Genomic DNA, 27768 nt, shown 5'->3' with positions numbered 1-27768 from the left:
AGAAATTAAAAATGCTGTAAAATGTTGATTGAAAATATACAGAGATTAGATTGGAAGAAAATAGCTTCCCTAGAACCAAACATTTTAGGTAAAGACTATATTAAAGACTGTTATCTTATTATATGTTTCATCATTATTTAGCCACAACTCAGTCAAAAATGCTAAAAAAGAAGTTGTTGTCATCCTTGTTTTATTGATTTTATGGTATCTGTTCCTATAAAAGGTAACACCCGAATTTGCCTTTTTGTCAATTTTCCTTGAAATATATATGGAGATATCTCAAAACTGATTGATTGGGCTTATAAAGAAACTATTTGAGTATCTTAGGTCTATTTTGTAATCATTTTTGACTGAGTTTCGGTCAAATAATGATGACACATATAATAAGGTAACAGTCTTTAAACATGAAGTGAAATTTTTTTTTGGCGATTAGACATACAGACTTAAATGATGGATAAAAGGATGGAAAGAGGGTAAAAAAAAGAGGTAAAAATGGATAGACATATGGATAAATGAATGTACATACTCATGGAGAGGGATAAATGGATGGATATACATATTCATTATTATTACATTAACAAAAAAATATATACTTTAGCATTCTGACTGACAGAAAGACATACTCACAGACAAAAAAACAGACAGACACTGTGATGACAGACATTTAGACTGTCAAACATCCTATTAATGTGCTCTATTTAAAATTATTTTAGTTGAGGATCCGACCGACTGTAGGGACAAGCTTGATTCCATTATTTCCAGCATAGCTCATTTTAGGTAATATTCCAGGGGATAGTAAAATAAGTGTTTGTTTCTTTTTAAGAACTAGTGGCTTCGCCCCTAGAGGCTTTGCCACAAGAGGTTTGATCAACCTAATTTTTCCTTATTTGTGTCTCAACCCCTAAGAGAATAGCTTAAAACAATCACAAGACCAGTAGATATATTCCCTGAAGAGTAGAGCCCAATCGGTTCAGTTGTTTGTATCGTTTGTATTATAGATGAATGATAGACTGACGAACAAAACAAAGTATAGACTATATGCGCATATGTCATAGGAATCTTTGATAATTTGAGCTGTCTATCTTCAATTGCAGCTGAGAAAATTATATACTCACATAGCGTTACGAACTTACTGGCTGACGGACTGCCGTGCAGACATATTGAATTTTAGAGTAGCTTCGCTTATGATGAATAGGACTAGATTTTATCTTATATTTTACTGAAGGTAAAGATCTCGAAAACTGCAGGTCCGAATCGATTGTACTTTTCAGCGAGACTTCAAAATGTAATGTGGTGGTTTTAGAGTATTTTCCTGACTTCGTCCGCCCACCCCTAGAGGCCATGGGCGAAGCAATTAAATATATGTAAATTTTCCAGGCTGGAAGATGAGTTTGATTCCCAGGATCTGGATAAACTACCTGGCATTGCCAAACTCTTCAAGTAAGATTTAAATTTTAATTTATAAAACACTACCCTAGCATCTATGTAGAAACTAAGTTGAATTTTTAAAATTGACAACATAATTTATCCCTCCTAATATGAAAAACAGTTTTAAACCATTACAGGACTTATAAAAAAGGATTAAAAATCAATATAAGAATAAAAAATATTTTTGTTTATAGGTTATCTCAAATGATAATACAACAACAAATTCAAAATCAGGTATGCAAGTTTTAATATATAGAAAAATATTTATAATTATAATAATTATATTATAAAAGGTCACATTTGAATTTCAATGGATTTATTATTACTAGGATCTTACAGATTATTAGAACTCTAATAAATTGAAACTTGGAGCTGGCTAAATTAACGATCCACTCATCCACCCCCTTTCCCTCATCCCTTATAACTGGATAAACGAACTGACCAATAAGTGATGTCCATGTTAGCAATCTAAATAGACGACAATTTTTCCCCTGTCCATAATATCTATAGCATCGTATTACAGACATTTTCCTACAAATAGAAAAAGAATAATCATAACATTAAAAAATGTTTTTTGTTAGCCCATGCCCCTCCCTCGGTATATTCACGGTGAGCTGTCAATAATACTCTGCAACAAATACTGATACTCTGATACTTTTATGCTTGTTTTGCCCATTCCTCTCCCCAATTTTCATTTATTTAAATTCTTAGATTGCCTTGGAGAGGAGCATAGATGAGCTAACTACTCGAGTGAATGAACAACATGAGTTTAATAAAAATCTTATTGGGGAAAAGAAAATATTCATTAAAGAAAACAAACTTCTGAGAAAAGAAATCAAGTAAATAAAATATTTTGAAAATAAACAATAAACATATTTTGAATCTTTACAGTGTAGTATTTTTAGTATCGAAACTACTCTATATTTTACTTGTCTGTCATATAATCCATAATGCTAAGTTGAAAATGCAATTTTTCTTGGTTGCTATTGAAGATAACAAGCTGAAATATTTATTAATAGTTATTTCTTTCATCGTATTATAAACGGCTTTCCGCGGATATAGAATGTACAATTATAAGATTAAAACCAGTTTTTTTAGCCCCGAGATGCTTTGTTATTGTATTTAACAAAAGCCATTAATATAATAATGGTTTATAAAAAAGTTATATTTTTACTTAAGACTTGCTACCTGAATTTTATTCTATACTGTATCTGCACACACACACACACAGGCTACAGCTATTTCATTAGCATTGATAACGAACTAATGCACCATCCCATAACTTTTTTTTAGGCTAGGCTTGAAATATTCCTAAAATAATATTTTCCTACGTTTCCCATCCCTTATCCCTGATTGTATTGTTAAAGGAAAAATCGAAGTATGCTTGGAGAACAACAGAATGCTATGCTTAAAGATGTCAAACCATCTGAACTTCAAAAGGTACTTTAATGGATTTATTGTTACTTGGATATTACACCAGATTGTCATGTTCTCTATCAAAGTGAAACTTTCATTCAATTTAAAGGCCATCAGCAATGTTTCCTATAACTATCCGCAGAAACTATCTTAAATAATTTACTATAAATTGAATTATTGTAAGGCTAATTTTAGTAATGGATACTTGGATCCGTGGATATTGTGAGAGATTCTCGCATACCATAAAAGATGTTTCTCGTATTCATTCGAATCCGGTGGATAGGAACCGGTTCTCATCATACGAAAAAACTATGTCTAGCATCGTATTATACCCAGCTTTCTACGAATATAGAAATGTACAATCATAAGATTAAAACTAGTTTTTTTAGCCGGTGACTTCGTCACCTCGGGGCTAAAAAAACTAGTTTTAATCTCATAATTGTACATTCTATATCCGCGGAAAGCCGTTTATAATACGATGCGAGAAATAACTATTATCACATCTGGCTAAACTAACAGAAAATAGCTCCCATAACCTCCAACCCCCATTATGACTAACTAATCTACTCCCCTGGCCACGAAGGACCGTATTGACTAATATGTGACTATATTAGCCACCTAAATTGATGACAAACATTCTCCTGTCATATTCTATATCCATTATTTTAGTGTTTGTTCTGTGGCAAAAGTTTTGTGAACGCCAGCTATCTTGTGGGTCATGTCAACAGACGACACAGGTAGACATATGTTTCTTTAGTAATCATAAATATACGGTCTGTCCGCCATTACATCCATTGTTTCATAACTCTTATCTTTGTTCAATGATACATTTGAGTATAAGTGTAGCAACTTTATAGTTATTACCAGAAAGTCAGTATGTAAAATATAAACTAAAATTTGCTGAAATAGATAAAAAATCTTATTATTGGAACTTAGTAGTTCCAGTTTAAGTTGCAAAGCTACTCTATAATTCACTTTGCCTGTTCGTCAGTACGTATTGACATTGGGTAAGTGTGACCAATAATAGGCCAATACATAGAATAAATTACCAATGGCAGGCCTGAATTACGTCATTTTTTAAGGCACTATAAAAAAACTTCATTATTAAGTGCTGAAGTAGTTGAGAAAATGAGCGAAGCACAATGGAGGGAGTTTCTTGCTTATTCCACACATAAAGGTAACTTCCAGGGATCTAAAGGGATAAGACAATGGCCGATAAATTGAAATACACCCCCAAAGGATGAGACACAAAATTGTCGTTCTGAAGGTTACGATTAGTGGAGGAAACGTTTGGATACTTACCTTATCAACCAAACAATCAAACTTTAATCAAAGTCTCCAAAGTTTTCAAGCCAACGAATAAGAAAATGTTATAATAAAACTTTAGGAACTGGTTATATTGATTATTATTAACAGGTTTTTGAGTCATATGGAAAACATTTATCGTATCGTGTTAGACAAGACAGTTCTATACAGAATAAAAATCATAGAATTAATAAGAGTTTTTGTTTCGGTTTCTCAGGGCCTACAAAACTGGAATTAATATTGTAATTTTTATTTTTCTAACCGCGGAATGCTGTCAATAATAAGATGCGATAAATCCTTTTAATATAGTAAAATGATCTCTGTCTGTGTGTACCGAAGGCTAACCGCTGAAATGACATGGTTCTCCTTTACAGGGTAGCTTCTCAAAGGTCCCGGACCTTTTATAACTATTTTAGGGGAGGGTACCACTACCCTACCAAGAGAAATCACCCCTAAAAAAAAAAAAATTTAATTGTGTTTTCGAATTCAACTCCCCACTTCCAAAGTGCCCCTAGAGGCCTCTAGTTACTATTATAGTAACATAAAAAATTTAAAAAAGAAAAGCATCTTAAAATTAATATTTGTAAGAAGCAACAGAAACTTTGTAAAAATGTTTCATATTACAAAGTATATTTATGATAGGAAAGAGTGTCAACTTGACCAGCATGAATTTAGAATTTCAACAACATCTACAAGAATGTAACAATGCAAAACAAAGGTAGATATTAGATAATTCACCATATAAAATAGTTGGATGTAGTGTGTTTGTCCGTTTGTATTATAAGATCTCTGTAACTGTAACGGATCTACGACTATCAAAAATACAGTCAACCTACTGTCATAAACACAGTGATCTGACTGTCATAAACACAGTTTTTTTTTTGTCAAATCTACACCTGCATTTTTAGAAGGCATGACAAAAATACAGTAAATGCGTATTTTGGTGTAACAACAACAAGAAAACTGTGTTTATAAGAACAGTAAAGGTGTAATTTTGACAGTTGTTAAAAAGATATTGCAAATAATGCAGCAAAAACAGAAATCGACAAAATAAACCTACTTTGTGTCAAAAACACAGTGACTATATTTTTGCTAGTGGTAGAAGTGGCAGCACCCTAGTTACAGCATAGAGATTAAAGATTTGTTTTAAAACTAGCCATAAACTGAAGTACTAAAAAAGGTTTCATGATTTTCTTTTATAGATTTTAAGATTGTAAAGATAACCTCCCAATTGTAATCTATATATGTTTAAAAACCATCCCGAAACTTAAATATAAATGATAAAATAGCCTAAAATCATCCCAGGACCTATGCTAAGCTTCCCTAAAATGAGGACTCAATCGAATCAGAAGTTATCAAATCAATATTATATTATATCAGGTTCGTTTCTTTAAAGTTCCTACAGAGATTGGGTATCTAGACTTTTTATATTTAATATTGTTTTTAATGATTTAAGGAATAACCCGAAAGATTCCGCCCTTCAACAAGAAATAAGCAATTTAACAACTGAAATTCTTTTATTAAAAGAAAAATTAAGGTAAAATATTATATTTAAAATTCATGATTGAAATCGCAGTAAAAAAAAGATGTAGTTTGTCTGTATGTGTTGTGTATCCTCTGAACCTTTTACTTGAAGTTGGGGATGCCAAACTTCTATTTTAAATGGAGGAGGAATGGGGGGGGGGATGGAGTAGAAAATCAAATGAAGGGTAATTAATTTTCGAGGGTTGGGTGTAAAATTTTTTTCATTACTCTCTCTCCCCCCCAAACACCCCCCTCCCAAAAATATCTTTTATATCAGTGGTATGATTTACATTTTCGTAGTTCCTTCCAATTTTAGTATTAAAGAGGAGTTTAGACTGGCGCACAACACTTCACAACAACAACGCAATTACCAACAACCGCAAAATTATCCACAGCCTCAGCAGTATTCAGCCAGCCGAACAGAAATTATGAATCTGGAGGGTAAACTTCTAGCCCAGGTAGGGATAATCAAATCTTTTTATTATTGAGTACTGAAACCTTACTCTTTATTTTTAAATTAAATTGAAAATAAGGAATAAAGCTTTTTTCCCTATATATAACCCATAAGGGACCTATACCTGCGGTCCCTTAACCCTGCAGGGTATCCAGTATACAATAAACTAAACTAATTTAATATAATGTAAGAAACAAAAAAACAATAATTACTTTTCCCCTTTATTTAATTAATTTATCAAAAAATAAGGGGATGTCCTTGCTTAACAAGGCACTTTGAAAGAAATTTCCAATTTTAAAAAAGTAGTGAAGCTACTCTATAATTCCAAAAGTTCTAGATGTTCATCATTAGAATCTGTAGGATCTAATGTTAGCCAAGGTTCTGTTAGCTTTGCTCTTAATTCCCAGTGAGGGAGTGGACAATGGATATATGTAAAGTTTTATAACTAAGATTTTTTGTTACTTTTGTTGTATTTTGCATAGTTAGTTTAAGAACAGTAGTGTCCAAACTTTTCAACCAATAATTTTAGTTTAGGGCCACAACATAAAATCCATTTTTTTGTAGAGAATTTGTCAGGTTGAGATTATCTGAACTATTTGGATAGTTTTTAAAGACAATTAAATTTTAGGAAAAATTCTGGAAAAGCCAAATAAAATCTTATGAAAGACTGATAGAACAGGAAAGAACTGAATTTCAACAAAGATTCGAATCTCTGAAAGAAGATATTTTTGATCAAATTCAATATAAAATGGATAGAGAAGAGAGAAAGAAAAAGAGAAAAAGAAGGAGAAAAGTAAAGGTACTTTTTAATTAATAGAACGATGTGTATCTGTCTGTCCGTCCGTCTAGCCACTGAACCGATTTGGTTATGCTTTTTAGAGATCTTACCTACTGGTTAGATGAGGGTTATAAGCTATTTCAGGGAGGTGGGAAACCCCATACTATTCTTTTCTCATCAAAAATTACCACCAAATCGTAGATGCATAAGAATTCAGCAATAACAAGCGCACAATCTTTTTGATAAAAATAACAGTTAGAAACAATAGGATTTTATTGTGTGTATGCAAGGAGTGGTGGGATGATTAAGTATATAAAAGACCCTCATGTCTAAAAATTAATTAAAGTTTGGAAGACCAAAAGAACAATTACAGTGTTGCTACGCTTCTTCATAATTATAATAATGGATATATAAAATACGTGGATATTATGAAAGGGGAAAAATTATTGTCATATAGGTTGCTAACATGTTAACTTTACTAAGTGTCTCAAAATCAGCCATGAGACGTTATAAAGATGTGGGATTATCCATCTCTTTTTTTAGGGGTTTTCTTTCCAACTCCTCCTCTCAACTCCCTCATTTTTATGACGTCACATGACTGATTATTGAGATACTTTGTAAAGTTACTCTAACATGCATCTCATTTATTTACCAGTTCGTTCATCCAGTATGAGATTATGGTAGAGGATACTGGGAGTGGATGAGGGTGTCATTATTTTAGCTCGCTGCGAGCACTTTATTTGAGAACATGAAAATCTGATGTAACATCCAAGTAATAATAAATCCATTTCTAAAATATTACAGAGGAAGAAAGAAACTAGTTCTGAAGATAATCATGATGTTCAATCAAATGATGGAGTTCTTAGTGATGATGCACAAGAAATTCAGGTACCTCCAGGGATTTTAAGGGATAAGACAAAGGGCGATAGATTGATAAAAATTACAAATACCCTTTCTTCAGATTAAAATTTTGGCTTTAAAAGTTTGAACACCATTAACTAGTTTCTATTATATGAGTGTAAGAACGTGTTTATAAAACTTTGGGTATAAGTAAGATTTCCCATTGTCCCCTCCCTCCCTGAGTAACTCTTAGTTTCCTTTGTAGAATACAACACTTCTGCTTGTTGCTGGGGGTATGGGTTCGAATCTCGACTAAATATTACTATCAATTCTATGGAGAAACCATTTTAGAGGCCTTAAGTAGCAAATATGCATACACCATACTTTTTTTAAAAGCGAAGCTTTTCTATAATTAGGGTCGGTCCGTCCGTCCGTCCGTACGTCCGTAACGGATAGCTTTTTCCGTTAATTTAGGCATGTTAGAATTGTCCTATCGATTTCAAATTTTGCATGGTGATTCCTTTAGTAATTAGGTACGATTTAGAAAGCGTAGCAACTCTATAATCATTACCAAAATGTCCGTACGTCCATTTTAAACATGTTGATTTTTTTACTTTTTTAACAACAAATTTTTATGTGATCTAATCATCGGATTGATCTGATTTTTGGTATATTGATTCCTAGGACAACAAAGTATAATGTATTAAGCGAAGCAACTCTATAATCAAGTCCTAAAAATGTAAGTATGTCCATAAAAATTTTCCTGTATTAAGCAGTTTTTCAACAAATTTACTTACAATTTTGCTTTGACTCTTATAAATTTATATTATGATAATTAAGTTCTAACACTATACAAGTGTTAATGTCCGTTTGTCCTACCGTTTCAGTGCTTCGCTTTTATGGATGCTGTCATCCTTGTTTATTAGATTGGTTCTATGTGATTGTGAAATATTTTTAGGAACAGGCAGTAAATTTTCCAAAGTTGCGCAATGTTGAACAATATTTACAGGTAATTGAATATAATTTAAAACCTTTCACAGAACTATAAGAACTAAATATCACGAGATCATATTTAAGTGTATCTCTGAACCATATCTTGTTTTTTTTTATGTTTACACTAGCGGTTTCAGCCCTAGCATCTAGGGGCTTTGCCCCAAGAGGTTTTATCAAACTAATTTTTTGTGTTTTAGATTTTAAAACAAAGAATTTTTTTTTTTTTTTGGGGGGGGGTATTTTTCATTTTTTGAGGGGATTAGGAGTGTCCCACTCCCCAAGAAGAAAGTTATAAACCTTCCCGGGACCTATAAGAAGCTACCCTGTAAAGGAGATCCCGATCGGTTCAGCGGTTAGCGAGATCCTTCGCTACAAACAATGAGACAGACAGACAAACAAACAGACAGACAGACAGACAAACAAACATCGTTCTACTTTGTATTATAGATGGTCAACACCCTTCATACATCAACCCTTTGATTGCACAACCTATGTCTGAAAGCCCTAACTGTGAATGATAATAAGTTGAGCCGGTTTTAAGCCAAGACATCCCCCCTACTCTAGTGTCTCTGACTTCAAAAGGAATAATTTTTTATGTCTTTAATTATGACACAGTGTTGGGTTGAGATTAAAACATTACCTTATCGACACTCTATATTACCCCAAAATAGCGGGCACTGAAAAATATCCTGTTACTTTTTTATAAGGACAATTATCAAATGCCATACTACAGTCAGAGCATTTCTTAACTTTTTCGAGAATCACTATAAATTTTGATCAAAATTTCAAGACTTTGCAAGGAATACAAATATAAGATACAGAAAACAGAACTAAAAACGGCATAAAAAATCTTTTTTCCCCAATACTTTTTCTATTTGCAATATGAACTAAAACAAATAATTAAAAATGCTGTAGTGTTAATCGGAAAATTGCATTCTGTGCAAATCGCAGAAACCTCTGTATATACCAATCCTTTTAATTTCTATATAAGAATCCAAGATTTGTTTTTTTTACAAGATTTGCAAATTTGAAACAAATATGAAGGCTTTCTTTCAACCACGACTTGACTATGCTGGATAATCTTTCTAAAGTTTCATTTTAAAATTCTTCTCTTTATTCTGTTTCGGATTGTGATGGGATGAAATTCGAATCATCATCTTACATTCTTTTTGAAGGACCAGGTTGTGGAGACAGAGAGTCTTGATCTATCTCTATGTTTAAAGTTTAAATTAAATCCACAAAACTTCAATGAAAATCCGGTTTAATACCTAATTTGTAGGAAATTTGAGTTACTGTTATATTCTCTTAGTGAAGTGAATCAAGCAAATGTAGCTTGGTCAGTTTAGACAATTAAAATAGTCAACCTAGATCCCTAATTAGTAAATTGACCAATAAGAACACAATGTAGGAACAATATGGCCTTATTATAATTGTAAAATTTTGGTAAAAAAAGGGTAGCTTTTTCTTTTATTTCATCCATGTATGATAAGTCTGTTAAAAAATACTAATAGTTGAATTTCTTATGATAAGCTTTGTTAGAATAAAGCATAAAATGTTAATTTGGACTAATTATTGTGTCTGACAGTCCATCTAGGGTTATGAATCTATTGGCATATATAAAAATAAATAGTTATATATCTCATTGTAATATAGACAGCTTTCCACGGATATTAAAATGAAAGAAAATAATTTTTTTATTTATTGTGGAAAATTGTCTTTGATACAATGCAATAAATGATTTTACAGTATGGCTGAGAACCGGTTCTAATCCTACGGACATTATGAAATTTGGAAGCCATACTGAAAAATATGATTTTTTTTAAGGCTGACCCCGAATACCAGGAACTTAAAGGAAAAGATGACTTAGATTCAATTATTGATGAAAGACATAATGCCAATGATTTCATAATTGACAAAGAAGATGAAGAATTGAATGCTAATGCTAGATTCTGCAGAGAAGAGAGTTTAGGTAAATGAATTTGGATTTCTTGCAAATAGAAATATAGATTTATGTTTCTAGCTGTAAAGCAATTAGGTATGTTAGAATTGTCCTATCAATTTTAAACTTTGCATGATGATTGCTGTAACAGTTAGTTATGATTTATAAATCTTAGCAACTCTTTAATTGTTACCAGAATGTAGATAGTATATTTATAGCATGTTTATTTCAACATTTATGAGAACCATGTCTTAAAAGATAAAATTAATCTATTTGATTTTTAGAACAAGCATTCTTAGGACAACTAGTTATTTTATGCAAAGTATCTCTATAATCAAGTCTTTAAAATGTAAAATCTTCCTTAAACAGTATTCAGTATTTATGCAAATTTGCAACAAATTCGTATATAATTTTGTTTAGACTTGTTAATTAATATTCTGTTCTGACATGCTACAAGTGTTAATGTTTGTTTTTCTAACTGTCTAATTTTAGAGCTTTGCTGTTAATGTTGTTGTTACTGTTGTATTTTCAGAGTATGTGTTGGATGGGACAAGAGAATCTTATCACGATGAAGATTATCAAAATCTAAATTTATCCAATAATGATTCGGAAAACAATTACAGGGTTGGTCATATAAATTGTCTTATCTTTAAATAAAAGTACACTAAACAAAAAGTATATTCAGATTATTTAAAGACTAGTGGTCGCCCCTTAAGGCCTTTAGGGGCAATTTAAGTGCGTGTGTGTGTGTGTGTGGTTTAGTGGTTAGTGAGATCCTTCGGGATAGACAGATTAAGACACTTAATAGGTTAAACATTTTTCAAAACAAAATTTGCTTTACCCTTGTGGTGTAAATAATTCTTATTGTAATGTATCTTTGTTTTGATAATTGGACAATTTAAATGATTGCATAATAATATCAAGGATAACTATGATAACATTTCATGTATAACCGAAGAATTAAAGTCTGAAATAGTAATGGATAATCAAAATGTAATCAAGCAAGAAAAGCTTGAAATCAATGCCAATAAACAATCCTTCAAACCTGAAAGAAAGAACATTAAAAATACAGCTAAGAATCTCAAAGCTAATGCCAAAGATGATACAGAAATAGCAAAGAATAAAGAGAATGTTGATAAAGTTCGCAAAGTTATGTCTGAAGATTCTTTAGCATCCTATGAGCATTTGTATGCTAATCCGAGGTATACCGTATAAGTATTTAAAAGCAAAGCATTTTTACATTTATAGTCAGTCAGTACTTGCGTCTTTAATTCATAACAGATTGCACTGATTGTTTAATTAAGATCTGTTTAATCCTGTAAGTTAGGACAGCGTAACATCTGTTAAAAGTAGATTTTGCCATGTCAATTTAAATGTTAAAACCTTTGACAATTAGTAATAATTTCCTTTGTATTTTTTTAATTTTAGAAGCCTGCTGAACAGCAAAGAAAATATAGTTGAAGAAACTCCTACTAACACAGTTGAGAAATATCGTAAACAGGTAAACAGGAGGGATATGGTTTAGGCTATTTTATTTTAAGATTATATAAGTCTTTGGGTGGTTTTAGGCTATTTTTCTTTTACTTCCCTACCCAAATCCTTCAATTTTAGAGCTTCCATAAAAAAAGGAGTTTCTCTTAGCAAAGCTATTATATATTAGTCAACTTAATTTGCCAGCAGTCAGTGATACACAGCTGTTTAGGCTGCCTCAAATCTGAAAATAAAATTTGTCTGTGTTAACACACTATGTACTTATGGATTTTGTTAAAACATGTTAAATATTTATTTAGATTGAAGAAGCATTATTGGAAGAATTAGAGAATTTTGATATAACAAGTCAAATGACGGCTATCTCAGATGAAAAACTTAATATTACCAAAACTATCATAAAAACTTCCAGAAAAGGACAGGTACAAAAACTAACAATTTGCAAGATGTAAAACAATTTTTGATAAGCTTAGCTTCTTTCACTTCCATTGTAGTATGGAGGTATTCACAAGGGTTTGATAAAGGCAATTCGTAGTGCCTATAAAAGGGGAAAATTTAAAAATGTTTAGCCAAAATATTCCAAATTATAAAAATGGACATATCTAACCAGTTAGGGCACAGACTTTGTTCACAACACCAAACACAGTGCCTTCGAAGGTGCTTTGACTTTAGTGTCAGAACCTAAATTGGGACATAGTGCATTTCATTACCCTAGGTTAGGTAACTTCATTTCACTTTTCAATAAAATCTAAAATGAAGCGGTTTTTGAGAAAATTAGATTTAAAAATTTTAAGTTCAATTTTCACCCACTAGGAGTTACCGCATAATCATGACAAGAAAAGCAAAGATTACTTATTTAAAATTTTGAACAACTTTGCTTTTATAAAGTCAGTCATAAAACCTCTCTATATATGATTTATTTACGGCTGAATTTCCGTGACCTTAGCAAAGCAATTGATAAAAATGGCCATTAATTAACTCACTTCAGGAGTGGTTTTATGAAGAACTTTATAAAAGCAAAGTTGTTCAAAATTTTAAATGATTAATCTTTGCTTTTCTTGTCATGATTATGCGGTAACTCCTAGTGGGTGAAAATTGAACTTGAAATTTTCTAAATTAATTTTCTCAAAAACCGCTGCATTTTAGATTTTATTGAAAAGTGAAATGAAGTTACCTAACCTAGGGTAATAAAATGCACTATGTCCCAATTTAGGTTCTGACACTAAAGTCAAAGCACCTTCGAGGGCACTGTGCAAAGATGGCACCAATAGCAATTATCAGGATTGAGTTGATGTCACAACCTGTAATGCTAAGACACGAGTCAAGATGTTGTACGAAGATGCAAAGACTTACAGAATTAGGATACTTAGCTTTACAAATAAGGCTGTTGATTTGTCAAATGGATGTGATGATATATGGCCCTTTCTTGTGACATTATATCCTAAGAACCTTATGCAAGTTGCAAGCACAGGCCAATAAAAAATGACTATGCCCAAAAAGCATATAACAGGGGGAGAAGCAGCTTAAATCTCTGCGAGATAGTGGTGTAATATGAAGATGGAGCATTAAGATTTCCAATGCCTGCACCAGGGGAAATTCCATTTCTGAGTACTGATGTATTATTAGATTCTATGCATTTGACTTATCTTTGTGTTATGAAAAGTACACCCTTAACTTATTTGACATCAGCAAGTTGAGACAACGCTTAATTTATTTATCATAAGAGAGAAGCAAATAACTAAATGTTTATCTGCTGAGTTTCAATGCAAGTTAGATGGAGATACCAACCACCTCCCTAAATTAAAATCAATCCAAGGATGACTAATATTGCTGTATGACAACCAAATCTTGTTAAAGGATCTACTAACTAACAATGTGACGTTTCACCCAAGGATGTTCTCAACTATAATTGCTATAATGATAAGAAGGCTTGACTAGGTTTTGGAATTTTATTTAGAATAGCTTCATCAAAGTTTGATGTACACTGTTAGTAATGGTACAAGGCTCTATGGGGTAAGAATTTGTGGTCCAATTATGCTACTTACTGTCGCATCTAGTTGCTGAATATGAAAGGTTTAGGAATAAATAAAGAATTTCTGCTTTTTGATCAGAAAACTGCATGCAGTTGCTGAAAACCAGAATTTACAGCAGTAATAGAAGACTCAAGCAGCTTTACAACAGAACATTAGAAGTCCCCATTTGATACTCAAAGATGTAGAAGAGCAATAAAATAAGTATCATTGAGTGTTAGGTGGATCTATTATGGGTTTGATGGAAATCCTGCTCAAGCAGAAATCACCAAGTTTCATCATTGGTTGGATATTAGTGTGTCACTTTTGTTCCAGCTAGAAAAAGTATGCTATGAATAGAGACTTTTAGAGGAAAAGGCTACAGCAAGTTTTAAAAGGAGAGCATTTTATTCCAAATGGAAGTTTCTACAGATGGAAAGTGATGGAAAAATTTTGATTCTTATGGAAGGATGTCCTGGCTATGTTGTTTCGAACATATCATATGGTGCTAGTGTATTGATGTTTGCATATGAACAAAGAGTTAAGAGAGATTAATAAAGTTTTCTCAGATAGCACCTTCAAGTGTTGCCCAGCACTGTTTGCTCAATTATACATAATTTAGGGCTAATATGAAGATATAACTCTCCCATTATTTTTCTGTTTTTAACCAGGACACCAAGAGTGCACTGCCCAATTTATACTGAAATTTTTACAGTTTTAAAATCTTTTAATGATAAAGAAAAGAGGATAGCAATGGCCATGGACCTTAAGGTCTCTGCGAGCAATAATCATAATGAACTTTTTGCTGAAAATATCTCAATCTGCTTGTGTTTTTTACAACTTTAAGATGCTGGCTGAGTGTCAAGCTCAGGGAGTAAGGATTGAAAGGGGTTCTTTCGCACGAGGAAGGATAAAAACAATTGGCAATATAAACTTAGCTTTAGTAACCACAAGAGATGTGGAATGCATTATGGAAAACTTTGTCATCCCATCACTGCTGAGAGGGGTGTTTCAGCTGAAATTTTAAAAATTAATTTAAGAAACACACACCTGTGACAGTGTAAAAGAGCAGTTGTATCCCATCAGCATGTGGAACATGTCTGACGAAATCTTCAGTGATGTGACACAAGTGACTAAATAATGCATCTGAGAGATGAAGTAATTAACAAGGCCCAAGGCAATTCCAAATCATTTCAAATAGCATCAGTGCTCTTAAGAACTTCATACTGCTGTGAATACCTATCCATAATGGAAGTGGAAAGCGCTAAGTATGATAAAAATTGAGAAAATGTTACAGTTTACTAAAGGTTTGTTTCTTGCAATTTTTGTTGACAGAATTTTGCATTAGATTATAATGCTGGTAAATTTTTACACAAATCTTTCCTTTTATTTTTGTCAGAAATTGATCCAGATTTTATTTTGTATTTCAATTTCAAGTTAACTACAAAAAAGAGCTTTTTACCAAACTTGGTATACTAGTTGACACACCAAAACAAGTGGGCTCTGGCAACAGCAAAGCAGGGAACACAGGGAGAAGGTTTTTGAAGCATGCTGACAAAGTTGCTCAAATCCTACACCCACAGTTCCATCCTAAGGTAATCCATAGACTTTAAATAGTATAGGTTGCCATTTCTTGCCAGGAGCCACTTAACTGTGAAACTTCTGTTTCAAAACCTTTTTGTAATAAAGAATGCCTTTCCTTGGTAAGATGTGCCTCAAGGAGTACATGTATATTGTATAACTATTTTCCATTCCCACCAAGTAACCAGGGCACCTAACTTTCCCTTAGGCATGTACTCTGAAGTGGCACAAGAATGAAGAAAAAAGGTTGTGATAAAATCAGAAAATTTAATATACATAGTAGCTTATTAATAAACAGCAATTATGATCTAATGATGAGACTTCTGAATGTTTCAGAACCAGAACTTTGCATATATGAAAGGTCTAAAAATGACAAAGGAACACTTTGAAGGGTCCCAACAGCTAAATATGATAGCTTCTCTACTGAAAAAATCTTAAACATGAAATTTGGGCTCTAGACAATTAAATCACCTTTTTACTTGATCTGCCCCAATATACATTATTCTAATGGTTCCAAAGAAGCAAATGCAATTGTGGTTGGGAGGAACATTCCACACATTGAGAAACCTTAGGAATTTAAAAGGGGTGCCCCTGGCTCTGCATTTTTTCCGATTAAAACCATATGTATGAGTTTTAATAGTGCCAATGGCTGTACACCGGTGTCCTGGACAGGAAACAGGTTTATTTTGAGTTACGTATGACAAGACCTATATTTCTATGACCAGGCGTGTATGATGGTTCAGCACATAACTTTCATTAAATCACAGCTGATCATTTTTGTGGATTTATTTGAAAATTACTTTTTTACCCAGATTTTCATAGTTTTTCCCCCAAAAAATCACAATATTCTCACATTTGCAGCTTAGTTATTCTAAATTCATGCAAAAAAGTATAATAGATGACAGCTATAACAAGATCAATAACCTCAATTGACTATTCTAAGATTTGTAGGTAAAACATAGATCTTGGATGTGATACAAGGTTCCTCTGAGGTTCCACCAAAAAAGTTTAAACAAATCAGAATCAGCAATGATTTTGTACTATGTTTTCATTGTAGTATTGACAAGTAAATCACTTCTAGATACCAAGCATATGGAGGACTGGTAAAATTATTTCATTACTGATACCAGGGAAACTTGATAAATAGGGTTCCAGCTACTGCCCTGTCTCACTTCTTTATCCTGCCTGCATGATTCGTCCCTACCTGAATGATGCTGTTCAACTTGCAGACCAACATTATGGCTTTCACACAGGCAGGTTTACCACCACTGCCATACAGAGTATTAAAACCTTAATCAACAACAGCCTAAACAATAAGAAACCAGTTATCAGAGCAGTGCCAGTTGCCATTTATCTTTCAAAGGCTTTTGACACTATAAACAATGTGGTTCTACTGCATAATATTAATGCACTAGACTTGAATGAGTACATGTAACGTTTTTATGTGAATACCTTAGAGGAAGACAACAATTTGTTGTTATCAGAGGATCTAAATATGAATACAAATCTGCCAAACATGCTGACCTACAAGGAGGGGTCCTATACCATATACTATTTGAACTGTAAATTTCATAAATGCCAACACCTCATTCTAATTACATCTAATTTCCTCTGCTGACAACTCCAACAGCATAAGTCCCTTACTTATCCTTCAAGGACATAAAAGCTTACTTAGCAGTTCTTAATGATTGGTTAAAAAGTCAGAACCCAGTCATTTCTTCAGCCAAATCATCTACAATAGTCTTTACCACCTTTTCGAATGAAGCAGGCACTGTAGTCATTGTTGAAACAGTACCATAAGTCAGACATCCTAAGTTCTTAGGTGCTACATGTGACAATCTTGTTAAGAAGCCTAGAAACAAACTGTTTTGATGTTTTAATCTCTCTCCACCAGAGGGAAAGAAAAGTAAGCCATAGTAAATACATAAAAAGCAATTTGCCAGTCCCTGATACAGTTCCATATTTAGTAATGCCAGCTGGGACAGCCTACTGTTTGCTTGAAAAGCTGCTCTGAGAACAGCCATCTACTGTCACATCATGAACCAGGAAGCATTCGTTACCAGCAATATTTTACCATGAACTGCAGTAGATCCAAACTCATTACCCAGAACGCCTAAAAACCACCCTGTCCCAATACTTTCAGGTTTCAATGTTTACCTGAATACCTGAAGGCCAGAGTAAACAAGAATCTGGTGCAGTTTGTGTCTGACACTGGCAAGAATTTCACACAACCACCATCATTTCAACTGCAACCACAACCCATCAAAACCTTTAAAGGCAGCCACAATACTGAACTTACTGTTTCCAATGATGATGAGCAGGAACAATCAATAACACAGGAACTATTTAGACATCAAGTCATCAAGGAACCAATATTAAGCAAGAAAGCTTGTCAATATTACAAGGAAAACTTTATACAGAATCATTGCTGATTCTGAAGCATGTTAGTTTAAACTTCGTTGGTGGAACCTCAGAGGGACATCTTATTACAGCCAGGAACTATGCTATAATATAACAATTCATGAGGCATGCATGAGGGACTTAACAAGTGAGTATTTGTTTTGGGTTGACTACCAAAACAAACTTAAGTTTTGTCTAACTGTTTAGACATTAATTCAAATAACAACTTCAAATAACTTTTACCCAACTTCTAGACTACAAATCTTAGATTAGTTAATTGATTCTGAAAGATCTAATTATGGATAATAACATAGTCAGCTGTCATCTATTTTACTTTTCTTTGAATAAATTTAGATTAACTAAGCTGTAAACATGAGAACATTGTGATTTTTTGGGGAAAAACTATGAAAATCTGGATAAAAAAGTAATTTTGAAAAAAATCCACAAAAATGATCAGCTGTGATTTAATGAAAGTTATGTGCTGAACCGTCATACACGTCCGGTCATAGAAATATAGGTCTTGTCATACGTAACTCAACAAAAACCTGTTTCCTATCCAGGACACCAGTGTGTATTATTAAGTTTAATAATGTTATCAAAAGGTGTAGATGCCAGATTTGGCAATACTTTTCTCGTATTCATTTGAATCCGGTGGATAGGAACCGGTTTTCATGAATACGAAAAAACTATGTCTATCATCGTATTGTATCCAGTTTTCTATGAATATAGAAATGTACAATCATAAGATTAAAACTAGTTTTTTTAGCCGGTGCCTTTGGCCTTTGGCACCACGGGGCTAAAAAAACTAGTTTTAATCTTATAATTGTACATTCTATATCCGCGGAAAGCCGTTTATAATACGATATGAGAAATAACTATTCTCGTATTCATTCGAATCCGAGAAAAACTGTTTATAATACGATACGAGAAATAACTAAACTACTATCCTAAGTGGTTGTCATTGTGGCCTGTTAAATCCAAAAATAAGTCTTTTATATTTAGTCTTAATTTTTGTTCTAATTGAGTTTAAATATTTCTTTAATGTATCTTTTAGTTAATAATTTTTTTTTTTAGTTATTTTTGACTTCTTTGTTTATTTGGGTTACAAGAATTTCTTTAAAAATTTACTCTTGATAGAAATTTAGTACCCAGATGTGATTTGTGGGACTCTTAATCAACCTCATACTCAGAGATTAAGGTTCTTTTACTACTCCAGCTTTGACAGCTAATCTAATATATCTCAATTAGATAAGTTTTAGTAGCAAAACTACTCTATAATTCGAAATGTCCGTCTGTCTGTCAGAGACAGAAAGAGGAAAACATGATTTTCTCGGCTCCTATAAAAGATAGTGAGCTGAAATTTTAGGGATTAATTATGTTAAGATTCTTCATATTTTCGTTAAGATTTGTCAATTGGTTGGGGTGCTAGATCAATTCCTACATTTTTAAGTTTTGGTAATTTTCTCAACTTCTATTCAAGATAGACAGCTGAAGTTTTCAGGGATTAAATACTTTCATATTCTGCATACTTTTATGAAATTTTATCATGATTCGCTTATTGGTTAGGGTGCTAGTTCGATTCCTTGATTTTAAAATTTTCAAGATTTTCTTTACTCCTATTCAAGATAGACGGCTGATATTTTAAGGTATTAAATAAGTTCACAGTTTACATAACCTTATACAGTTTCATTAAGGTTAGCTTATTGGTTGAGGTGCTAGATCGATTCCTAGATTTTCATGTTATAAATCTTATAAGGTTTCATGATTTTCTAGTTCAATATTTTTTTATGAAACTGCTCTATAGCTGATTTTTTTTTACGGATATCCACCGTCCATAATTTTTGAGCTTCGCTACTTATGGATGTTATCATCCTTATTTATGTTACTAATAATTTTCTAAGATTGTATTACTTTCAGCCAACCCACCTGAATGAGCTACGAGAACAGTGCCGGGATGAGGTGGACCAACTTGCTAATTTTTCAACATCAAAACGACCATCTGTAAGAAACAAAATTGCCTCATTTCGCAAGAACCTTTTTCGCAGTATAAAAAAGGTTAGCCGCAAAAGCATCAAGGTCCCCAAAAATCCCATGCAAAAGGAGAGAAAATTAAAAAAGGTTCGAGCCCCATCACCCCCCAAACATCGCAGCAGTACAGCTACAAGTAATTCTCTGGTAAGTGGAAATATTATTGAAGGGCCTCAAAATAAAACAAAAGTTGAAAATGTCTACCATGAAACGCCAAGGAGCGAAGAACCAAACTACAAATCACAAAATGCTGATGTCAACACACAGGGTGCGTTACTTAAATAATTAAAATTCCAAAAGGCCTCAATTAAACATAATATAGGCTTTACTTTAATTACTTTTTCTAAAATCCAATGGATATATAATACATGGATATTGTGACAGGGTAATTTTATCAACAATTTAGGTCATCAGCTATTAATCAATGCATTCCTCCATTGTTAGGGAAGAGGATGGAGTTAAGCATTAAAGAGAGGGGGTTATGGTTATATTAGCCAGCTGGAAGTATCATTTTATTAGAGTAAGGGAAAATATATAATGCATTATCCAAGTAATATTATATTCATTTGCACGTCTCTTGATTTAAGTAATGCCCCTCTGTAGATAAAGATGACCTAAATCTGTATGAAGAAGATGAATACGGAGATTCTAATGTTTATAAGATTATTGAAAGAGAACTTAACAAAAACAAGAACAAAGCAGAAGCCTTTCAACAAAAGGTAATTCTTATAATAAAGTAAAAGGATCTTTGTCTGTGTGTGTGTACCAAATGATCTTGCTAACCACTGAACCTATATGGTTCTCCTTTACAGGGTAGCTTCTCATAGGTCCTGGAAGGTTTATTACTATTTTGGGGGAGAGTTCCACAACGCTTCAAGAAAATTAACCTTTAGAAAAAAATGTACCCCCACCCAATTTTTTTCTCTCAACTTTTTCGTTTTAAAACTAAAATTCAAACAGGGGTTGGTAGATCTATTTTTCCCCCTTCCCCATCAAGTGCCCCTAGAGGCCTCTTGGTGGCGTAGCCACTTCAACATTTATATAAACAAGGATTACAAGTATTCAAAATAAACAATTAGAGAAGAATAAAAAATATTGATTGACAAATGGACATAGCAAGTTATGGAACAGGGGTTGAATGGTTTTAAAAGAGAGAGAGAGAGAGTATATGTGATGAGAATAAAAATCCAAAAACTTTATAAATACTAAATATTCATTTCTTTTGTAGCATGACTGACAGAATAATAGACCAAGGAAGGGTTAACTGTAACTTACGTAGCTACAAGACATCTTCACAAAAAATAGCAGTCTATCTTAAATAGCAGACGAGAAAATCACATTTAACCTATAGCATTACAGTAGGACGGACGGAAAGACAAAGTAAATAATAAAGTAGCTTATTAGATTTAATAGGCTTCAAAAGCCAGAAAATATCATTTTATTGTATTATTTTTTTGTAGGTTATTAGAAAAAGAGCTGAATCTACAAATTCAAACAGGTATACACTTTTCTTCAGCAAAAAATACAGACAAAGCAAATGTAGAATTGTATTAACAGTCGACAATATATCGGCACTAGACTGGTCAGCTTGATTTAACAAGAAACATACCAACCAAATTTTTATAAAGACAGACATTAAGCATCGAAGAGAAACTTCGCTTCTAACATTTCTTTCCTCTAGTGATATTGAAGAACAAGATTCAGAAATATCGTCTTCCCAGAGCTTTCAACAAGAACAACGTAAGTAAAATTAATGGATCAAGTTAAGTAAAGCATGCCGTTGTTCTGTTTTGGATGCTCTGCTTTACATGTTTAGATTTTGGCCTGTTTTGCTTTACATGTCTAAATTTTGGCATGATATGCTTTACTCAAAATTTTGGCATGCTCTGCTTTTCTTAAAGAAATATTGGCATATCTTTCTTCACTTGTTGTGCATTGGCATGCTCAGCTTAACTTGATCCAAAATAATAATTTTCTAGTTGACACCCCCTTGAAGAATGCCACTGCGCTACACAATATGTATGGTAATATTCATTTTGTTAACTTTATTTTTTTATAAAATCATCCCCAATGTTTTAATTTAATAAGATAATTACATTTGTTTGCAGCATCAGATTCATTCCAAAACTTTGAAGCAAATCTACAACACCTTCTTCAGCAAGAGTTTGAGGTAAGATAAAAAAGAGAATCATCACAATAAATTTCAGAGTCATATCACATAAAGCAAATTTCTCGGAAGGACAAAGCGAGTTATAGAGTAAATGTTTACTAAAGGAAATTATCACAAAAAAAATTTACTAAATCTAGTTTTCCAACAACACTACCAGTAAAGGATGTTTTTCTAAATTGATATATGATTACTTGGATGTTGCATCAGATTTTCATGTACTCTAATAAAGTAATACTTCCAGCTACCTAATATAACGATACCCTCCCTAACCATATACCCTCCTCTCCTACTGGATGAACAAACTGACCATTAAATGAGGTCCATATTAGCAACCTTAATTAACGACTAATTTCCTCTGTCAATATATCCACGTATTCTAATTTCATTGTTTTCAAACATTCAAAATATATGTAGAGTAGCTTCACTTTAAAATTAATTTCTGAAATTTTTAAAAAATTTTTTAGGGAAGCGATCAAGGCTTCAGTGATTTGAGCCAAGCAGCTTTGGAGGAAGAAATAAGGATCGAACTAGGGGGAGATGATAATGAACATAATATCATCATGACCAGGGCGACTACTAGAATGGAAAACAGGTTACTAATTTTGAGGATCGAACTAGGGGGAGATGATAATGAACATAATATTATCATGACTAGGGCGACTACTAGAATGGAAAACAGGTTACTAATTTTAAGGATTAGGCTAGGAATAATGATATTATGACTACTGTAAATCACAGGTCAACAAATATTAAGGATTAGGCTAGGTATAATAATATCATTATGACTAGAGCTAATATAAGGTTAGAGTATGGGTTAATATGTATTAAGGAATAATCTAGGAATAATAATATTATGACTAGGGCTACAATAAGGTTAGAACGTAGATAAACAAATATTAAGGATTACATCAATTTATCGGCCATTGACTTTTTTATCCCTTTAGATCCCTGAGTAGTTGTATAACTAGACATTTATTTTTAGAGAATATGAAAGTCCGTACAAGAAGGATGGCCCTCCAAACAAATGGAAAAGTAGTTCAAAGGTTAATTTTAGAATGTATATGGGGGTTTTAGGCTATTTTCATCTAATTATAACATACTTTGCGTTAGTATAAGTTGTAACAAACGTATATTTTACAAAAGAAATCACCAAACCTTTCAAATCCTCATTATTTTACAAGGTTTTTTTCATCATTGCTCTTAAACTTATAATTTTGTTTTTTTAAGATTATCTTTTAAAAGAATGAAACAACAATTCAATAATTTGTTCAAAAGTTTTACTTCTATTAAACGTTATAATTACTTACAATTCTAGTTTAAAATAAATATATAACCGTGGATATGATGAGAGATTCTCGCATACCCTTGTAAAATGTTTCTCTCAGCTGTCTATTACCCTTACCCCTTTTTGACTTTACCCCACCCATCCTTTGACCATGGAGGAACGTATTGACCAATATCCGAGGACTATATTAGCACAACATTCAAATTTTATATCCATTCAGTTAAACTATGACAAGCACAAAGGTAAAGAGTTTGATGAAAGTTGCTCTGAAGATGATCATACCGAGAAAGGTGCTAATGAAGAGGATCTAGATGATTCTGCCAATACAGGTAAAGATAAGATCAGTGACTTGCACTGTAATGTTCTTTTGAAGGTATGAATAAGGGGAAAGGATGGTGTTGATTCCTTTCCTCACACCACTGCAGAAAAGGTCACACTGAAAATGTGTGAGGGGGGGGGGGAATGCACAGATAGGACTTTTCTAGGATTAAATTAAAAAAAAAAGTAATTCTATAATACAAAGTATTAAGGTTTTTTGTCTGAAGCTAAAGATCTTGGAGATTGATTGTCCAAATGGGTTTTACTTATCAGAGAAGCTTTAGATAAGACTATGGATGGTTTTCGGCTAATTTTTAGATATTTTTGAAGCAAATAGTTATATTTTTATGATTTAGAACGAAGTGAAACTGAAGTGGAACACCTGAAACAAGAAACAGAGGAACAAAAATCTGCTTGGGACACTCAAAGGTAAATATGCATGTTTATTTTCAAAACAAGACTACAAACGGTCATAACACAAAAAAGACTATTAAAACAAAGTTAAAAACATACCAATACAGTTTTTAAAAATGTTTCTTATTAAGTACTTTTTAAGGAGCATGATTCTTTTAAATTATCCACTATAAACTCGCTCACCACTGAATTGATTAACAGTCTTAGGGAGGTTTCAGGCTATTTTCCTTTCTTGAATATTCCAATATAGACAAAATAATCACTATGCTAGGGATGCAGTTGCTAGCAGAGTAAAAAAAAATTAGTAAAAATGTATGGAAGGAATTTAAAACAGCTGTGCGCAAAAAAAAAAATAAATACATGTTGTAATCTTTTTGTGTTTTGCAGTTCAACTACAAATCGTAAGATTAAGGAGTAGATATAGCTATTACTGCGACTTGTACATCCGTTTTTGACGGATTTAAGTGAAAGATTTTATTTTTATTTTAGTGAAGATGGGTTTGAAGATAACTCTGACATTTCCGACTCTGATTCAGATTTAATTCATATCCGACAAGAACCACAAGTTATTAAACTCAGGTGAAGAATCCTCTTTTACATTTTAAGAGAAAAAGCAACTATTAAACTCAATTTGTCTGCTTGTCTGTCAGTCCAACCATTGCTGGATAATAAGCGTGCAATTTATATTTTTTTTATCAATATATAATCAAATTTATGGATCTTATGGGATAATACTATTGATAGTTCCCCAATGAATATAAACAAAAATACCCCTTCTGTAGATCAAACTTATTGGTTGGAAAAATGTACACTGCTTGTTTGCATTAAGACTTATTAAAAGTATACGAAGTTTTAAAGCTAACGAATAAGAAAATGTGGTTATAAAACTTTTGTCAATAGTATAATTTAAAGTCCAACTTACCTTCTTCCCTGAATTGTGTTTCTATGTTTAAAAATATTTTTATTATTTAAGACTTTATAAATATCCTTTTTTTAAATGCATAATAATATTTTAGAAAGCCCACTCCAGGAACAAAAATTGCTGATCTGACCAATATAATAGAAACACAGGTAAATAAAATTTTTAAAAAACAAGGATGATAAAGTAGGGAAGCTTAAAAACTGTATGAAATCCTATTGTATAAAGTAGTAAAGTTGTTTTTGTCTGAAGATTTTAATAACTATTGAAACTATTAAGTTCTCTTTCTTAGGGAAGATTCACAGAGATCCCGGGATGGTTTTAAGATAATTGATATTTAGATAAAAACGTTGGAGTTGATTTAGGCTATTTTTCTGCCCCATTTTTACCCACTCTAATACAAAGCCCCTTGATGCTATGGGCTCAGGCGCTAATAATCTTATTAAGACAAATTGAATAGTTAAAAAAGTTAAAAGTAGAAATAGTATTTAGAGTAATTTAGAGTAGAAGCTTAATTTTTGTAGTGCTAATCTTAAAAAAAGGTTTTAGACATCGATCTTGAATAGCGGCTAAGAAAATTTATTACATATTACTATACTCATTGAAAAAGTGTGACTGTGGACAATGTGAGTTGTAAAGCTGTAGAATATCATTTGATACATCTATTATTAAAAACATTTTGAAGCCTACAAAAAATATAAAATATTAAACAAGGATGACAACATCCAAATAAAGCGAAGCAAAATTGTAAGTAATTTTGTTGCAAATCTGCTGTAATACTGGATACTGTAGTTGCTGCGCTTCCTAAAACGTACCTAATTCTTATAGGAATCATTATGCAAAGTTGAAATCGATAAGACAATTCTAACATTTTGAATTACGACGGACCGACCCTAAAGATAGAAAAGCTTTGAAAACTAATTTTAATGTGTAGTTACGAAAGAAAAAGTTGGAACCAGATCCTTTGGACAAGAGCAGAGAATCTTTAGATCCTCTACAGGTAATCACTTTTTAATTCTTGAGTGTCTACAGGGATATATTAATTAATCTGGTTAACAATATATTTATATGCTCAAAAAAAAGGCAGATTTTTTCCTTTTTAATTAATTTTTGATAGGTGCTTTTTCGTTATTTGTATGGACCTTTCAAAAGTTAAATAGTATCTTAGCTCTATTTACTCTGATTTAAAAATGTTTGGGGGCCAGAGTAATTGGAAAAAATGTTCTGTCGTTCTAGCGGCTTTGTCTGTCTGTTTTCATTTCAAAAGTTGTTGATGGATTTCAATTTAGAAACTTTTGCATTGGCAACACACAAAAATATTTACTTTATTTAGGCTGCAATGGATGAAGAATTGTTAGACACTGAAGACGGGAAAGCTGACCAACTATCACCTGAAGATCCTCTTGATGTTCGTCAACACCAGCTGTCTCCCTTCGCTCCAGATATGAATAGGGAAGCAGCTTATAGTGCCTAATAAAAAGTGACGTCATACGATACAAATGACCAATAATAGGCCAATATACATTGTAATTGACCAATGTTAAAAAGTATACAGGTCTATTATTGGTCATTTGTATTATATGACGTCATTTTTTATTAGACACTATAAGCTGCTTCATGAATAGGGCCCAGTCAGCTACGGATATCTCAAGCAATACTTTCAGGTAGTCAAAGTGAAACAGCACCAAAAAAAGCATTTTTTTTACATTTTTGTGCCCATTCCCTTTAAGCTTGAATCTTTGATTCTTACATAAAAGGCCTTGCTTTTGTTTGTTTGAGTTTATGATTATAAAAGCCGTTTTAATCTCATATTTTTTTTATTTTAATATCCATGGAAAGCCCTTTGTAATACAATGGGTTAAAAAACCCCATTCTTAAAGTAAAAAAACTTTTTTTTTAGAACCAGCATTTGGGGAGAAAACGGGACCTGGATGAGTAGACCTGGCTCGTCAGCGGCCACCAGACCAGGGTCTGCAGCAACTAGGCCGCCCTCTACTACAAGCCAACACGATTAATAAATTTGATTTAAAGATCTTAAGCTTCTGAAAACCTATATCTACAAAAAGACAAAATGAATGTGTTGGTCGAACAAACAAAACCATATCAGTATTAATGTATAATTGTAAAGTTAAAGAAGTACAATCATAACAAAATCAAAAAAGATCAACATAAAGCTTTCTTTTAAGAATATGCTAATACGTTTTGATAATTTTATTATGTTATTAATATGCAGTTTTGATGGGGTATTCCAATAAAAGAAAACAATAAATTTCTTTTTAAAGTCTAAATTTTAGGATTAGACAAATCACATTGATTAATTGCTATAAAAAGGCGAAATTGTGTTTTAGTTAGATTTTGATTTTCCCTGGATTTTTATGTTCCATAGACTAATTAAAACATCTTTTATTAAATATAATATAGAGTGGAAAATAATTTTTTTTAGAACAATACATAAAGTAATACAATAGATAAATTTACA

The 27768-nt window shown here is 32.4% G+C and overlaps 1 protein-coding gene across 1 annotated transcript; it reads left to right on the top strand.

Annotated features, from left to right (window-relative positions):
* On the top strand, nucleotides 1-27768 carry LOC145323119 (uncharacterized). The gene is made up of 34 exons (XM_080165506.1): nucleotides 1-88; nucleotides 714-777; nucleotides 1378-1440; nucleotides 1623-1662; nucleotides 2140-2267; nucleotides 2796-2868; nucleotides 3514-3581; nucleotides 3954-4021; nucleotides 4792-4867; nucleotides 5606-5686; nucleotides 5990-6131; nucleotides 6756-6926; nucleotides 7710-7793; nucleotides 8704-8754; nucleotides 10563-10707; nucleotides 11210-11301; nucleotides 11602-11879; nucleotides 12106-12178; nucleotides 12468-12587; nucleotides 20073-20451; nucleotides 20787-20902; nucleotides 21644-21681; nucleotides 21865-21923; nucleotides 22292-22353; nucleotides 22818-22945; nucleotides 23336-23396; nucleotides 23859-23967; nucleotides 24313-24385; nucleotides 24860-24949; nucleotides 25387-25441; nucleotides 26224-26289; nucleotides 26623-26743; nucleotides 26917-26953; nucleotides 27190-27768. The coding sequence occupies exons 1-34, from the start codon at nucleotides 22-24 to the stop codon at nucleotides 27302-27304; spliced, it is 3393 nt and encodes a 1130-aa protein (XP_080021632.1). The 5' UTR covers nucleotides 1-21; the 3' UTR covers nucleotides 27305-27768.

The sequence above is a fragment of the Acartia tonsa genome, chromosome 6 (genome assembly GCF_053477335.1).
Source record: "Acartia tonsa isolate MP-2025a chromosome 6, ASM5347733v1, whole genome shotgun sequence".
NCBI lineage: Eukaryota > Metazoa > Arthropoda > Copepoda > Calanoida > Acartiidae > Acartia > Acartia tonsa.
Note: the sequence above shows the minus strand (reverse complement) of the source record. Positions and strands in the feature narration are given on the sequence as shown.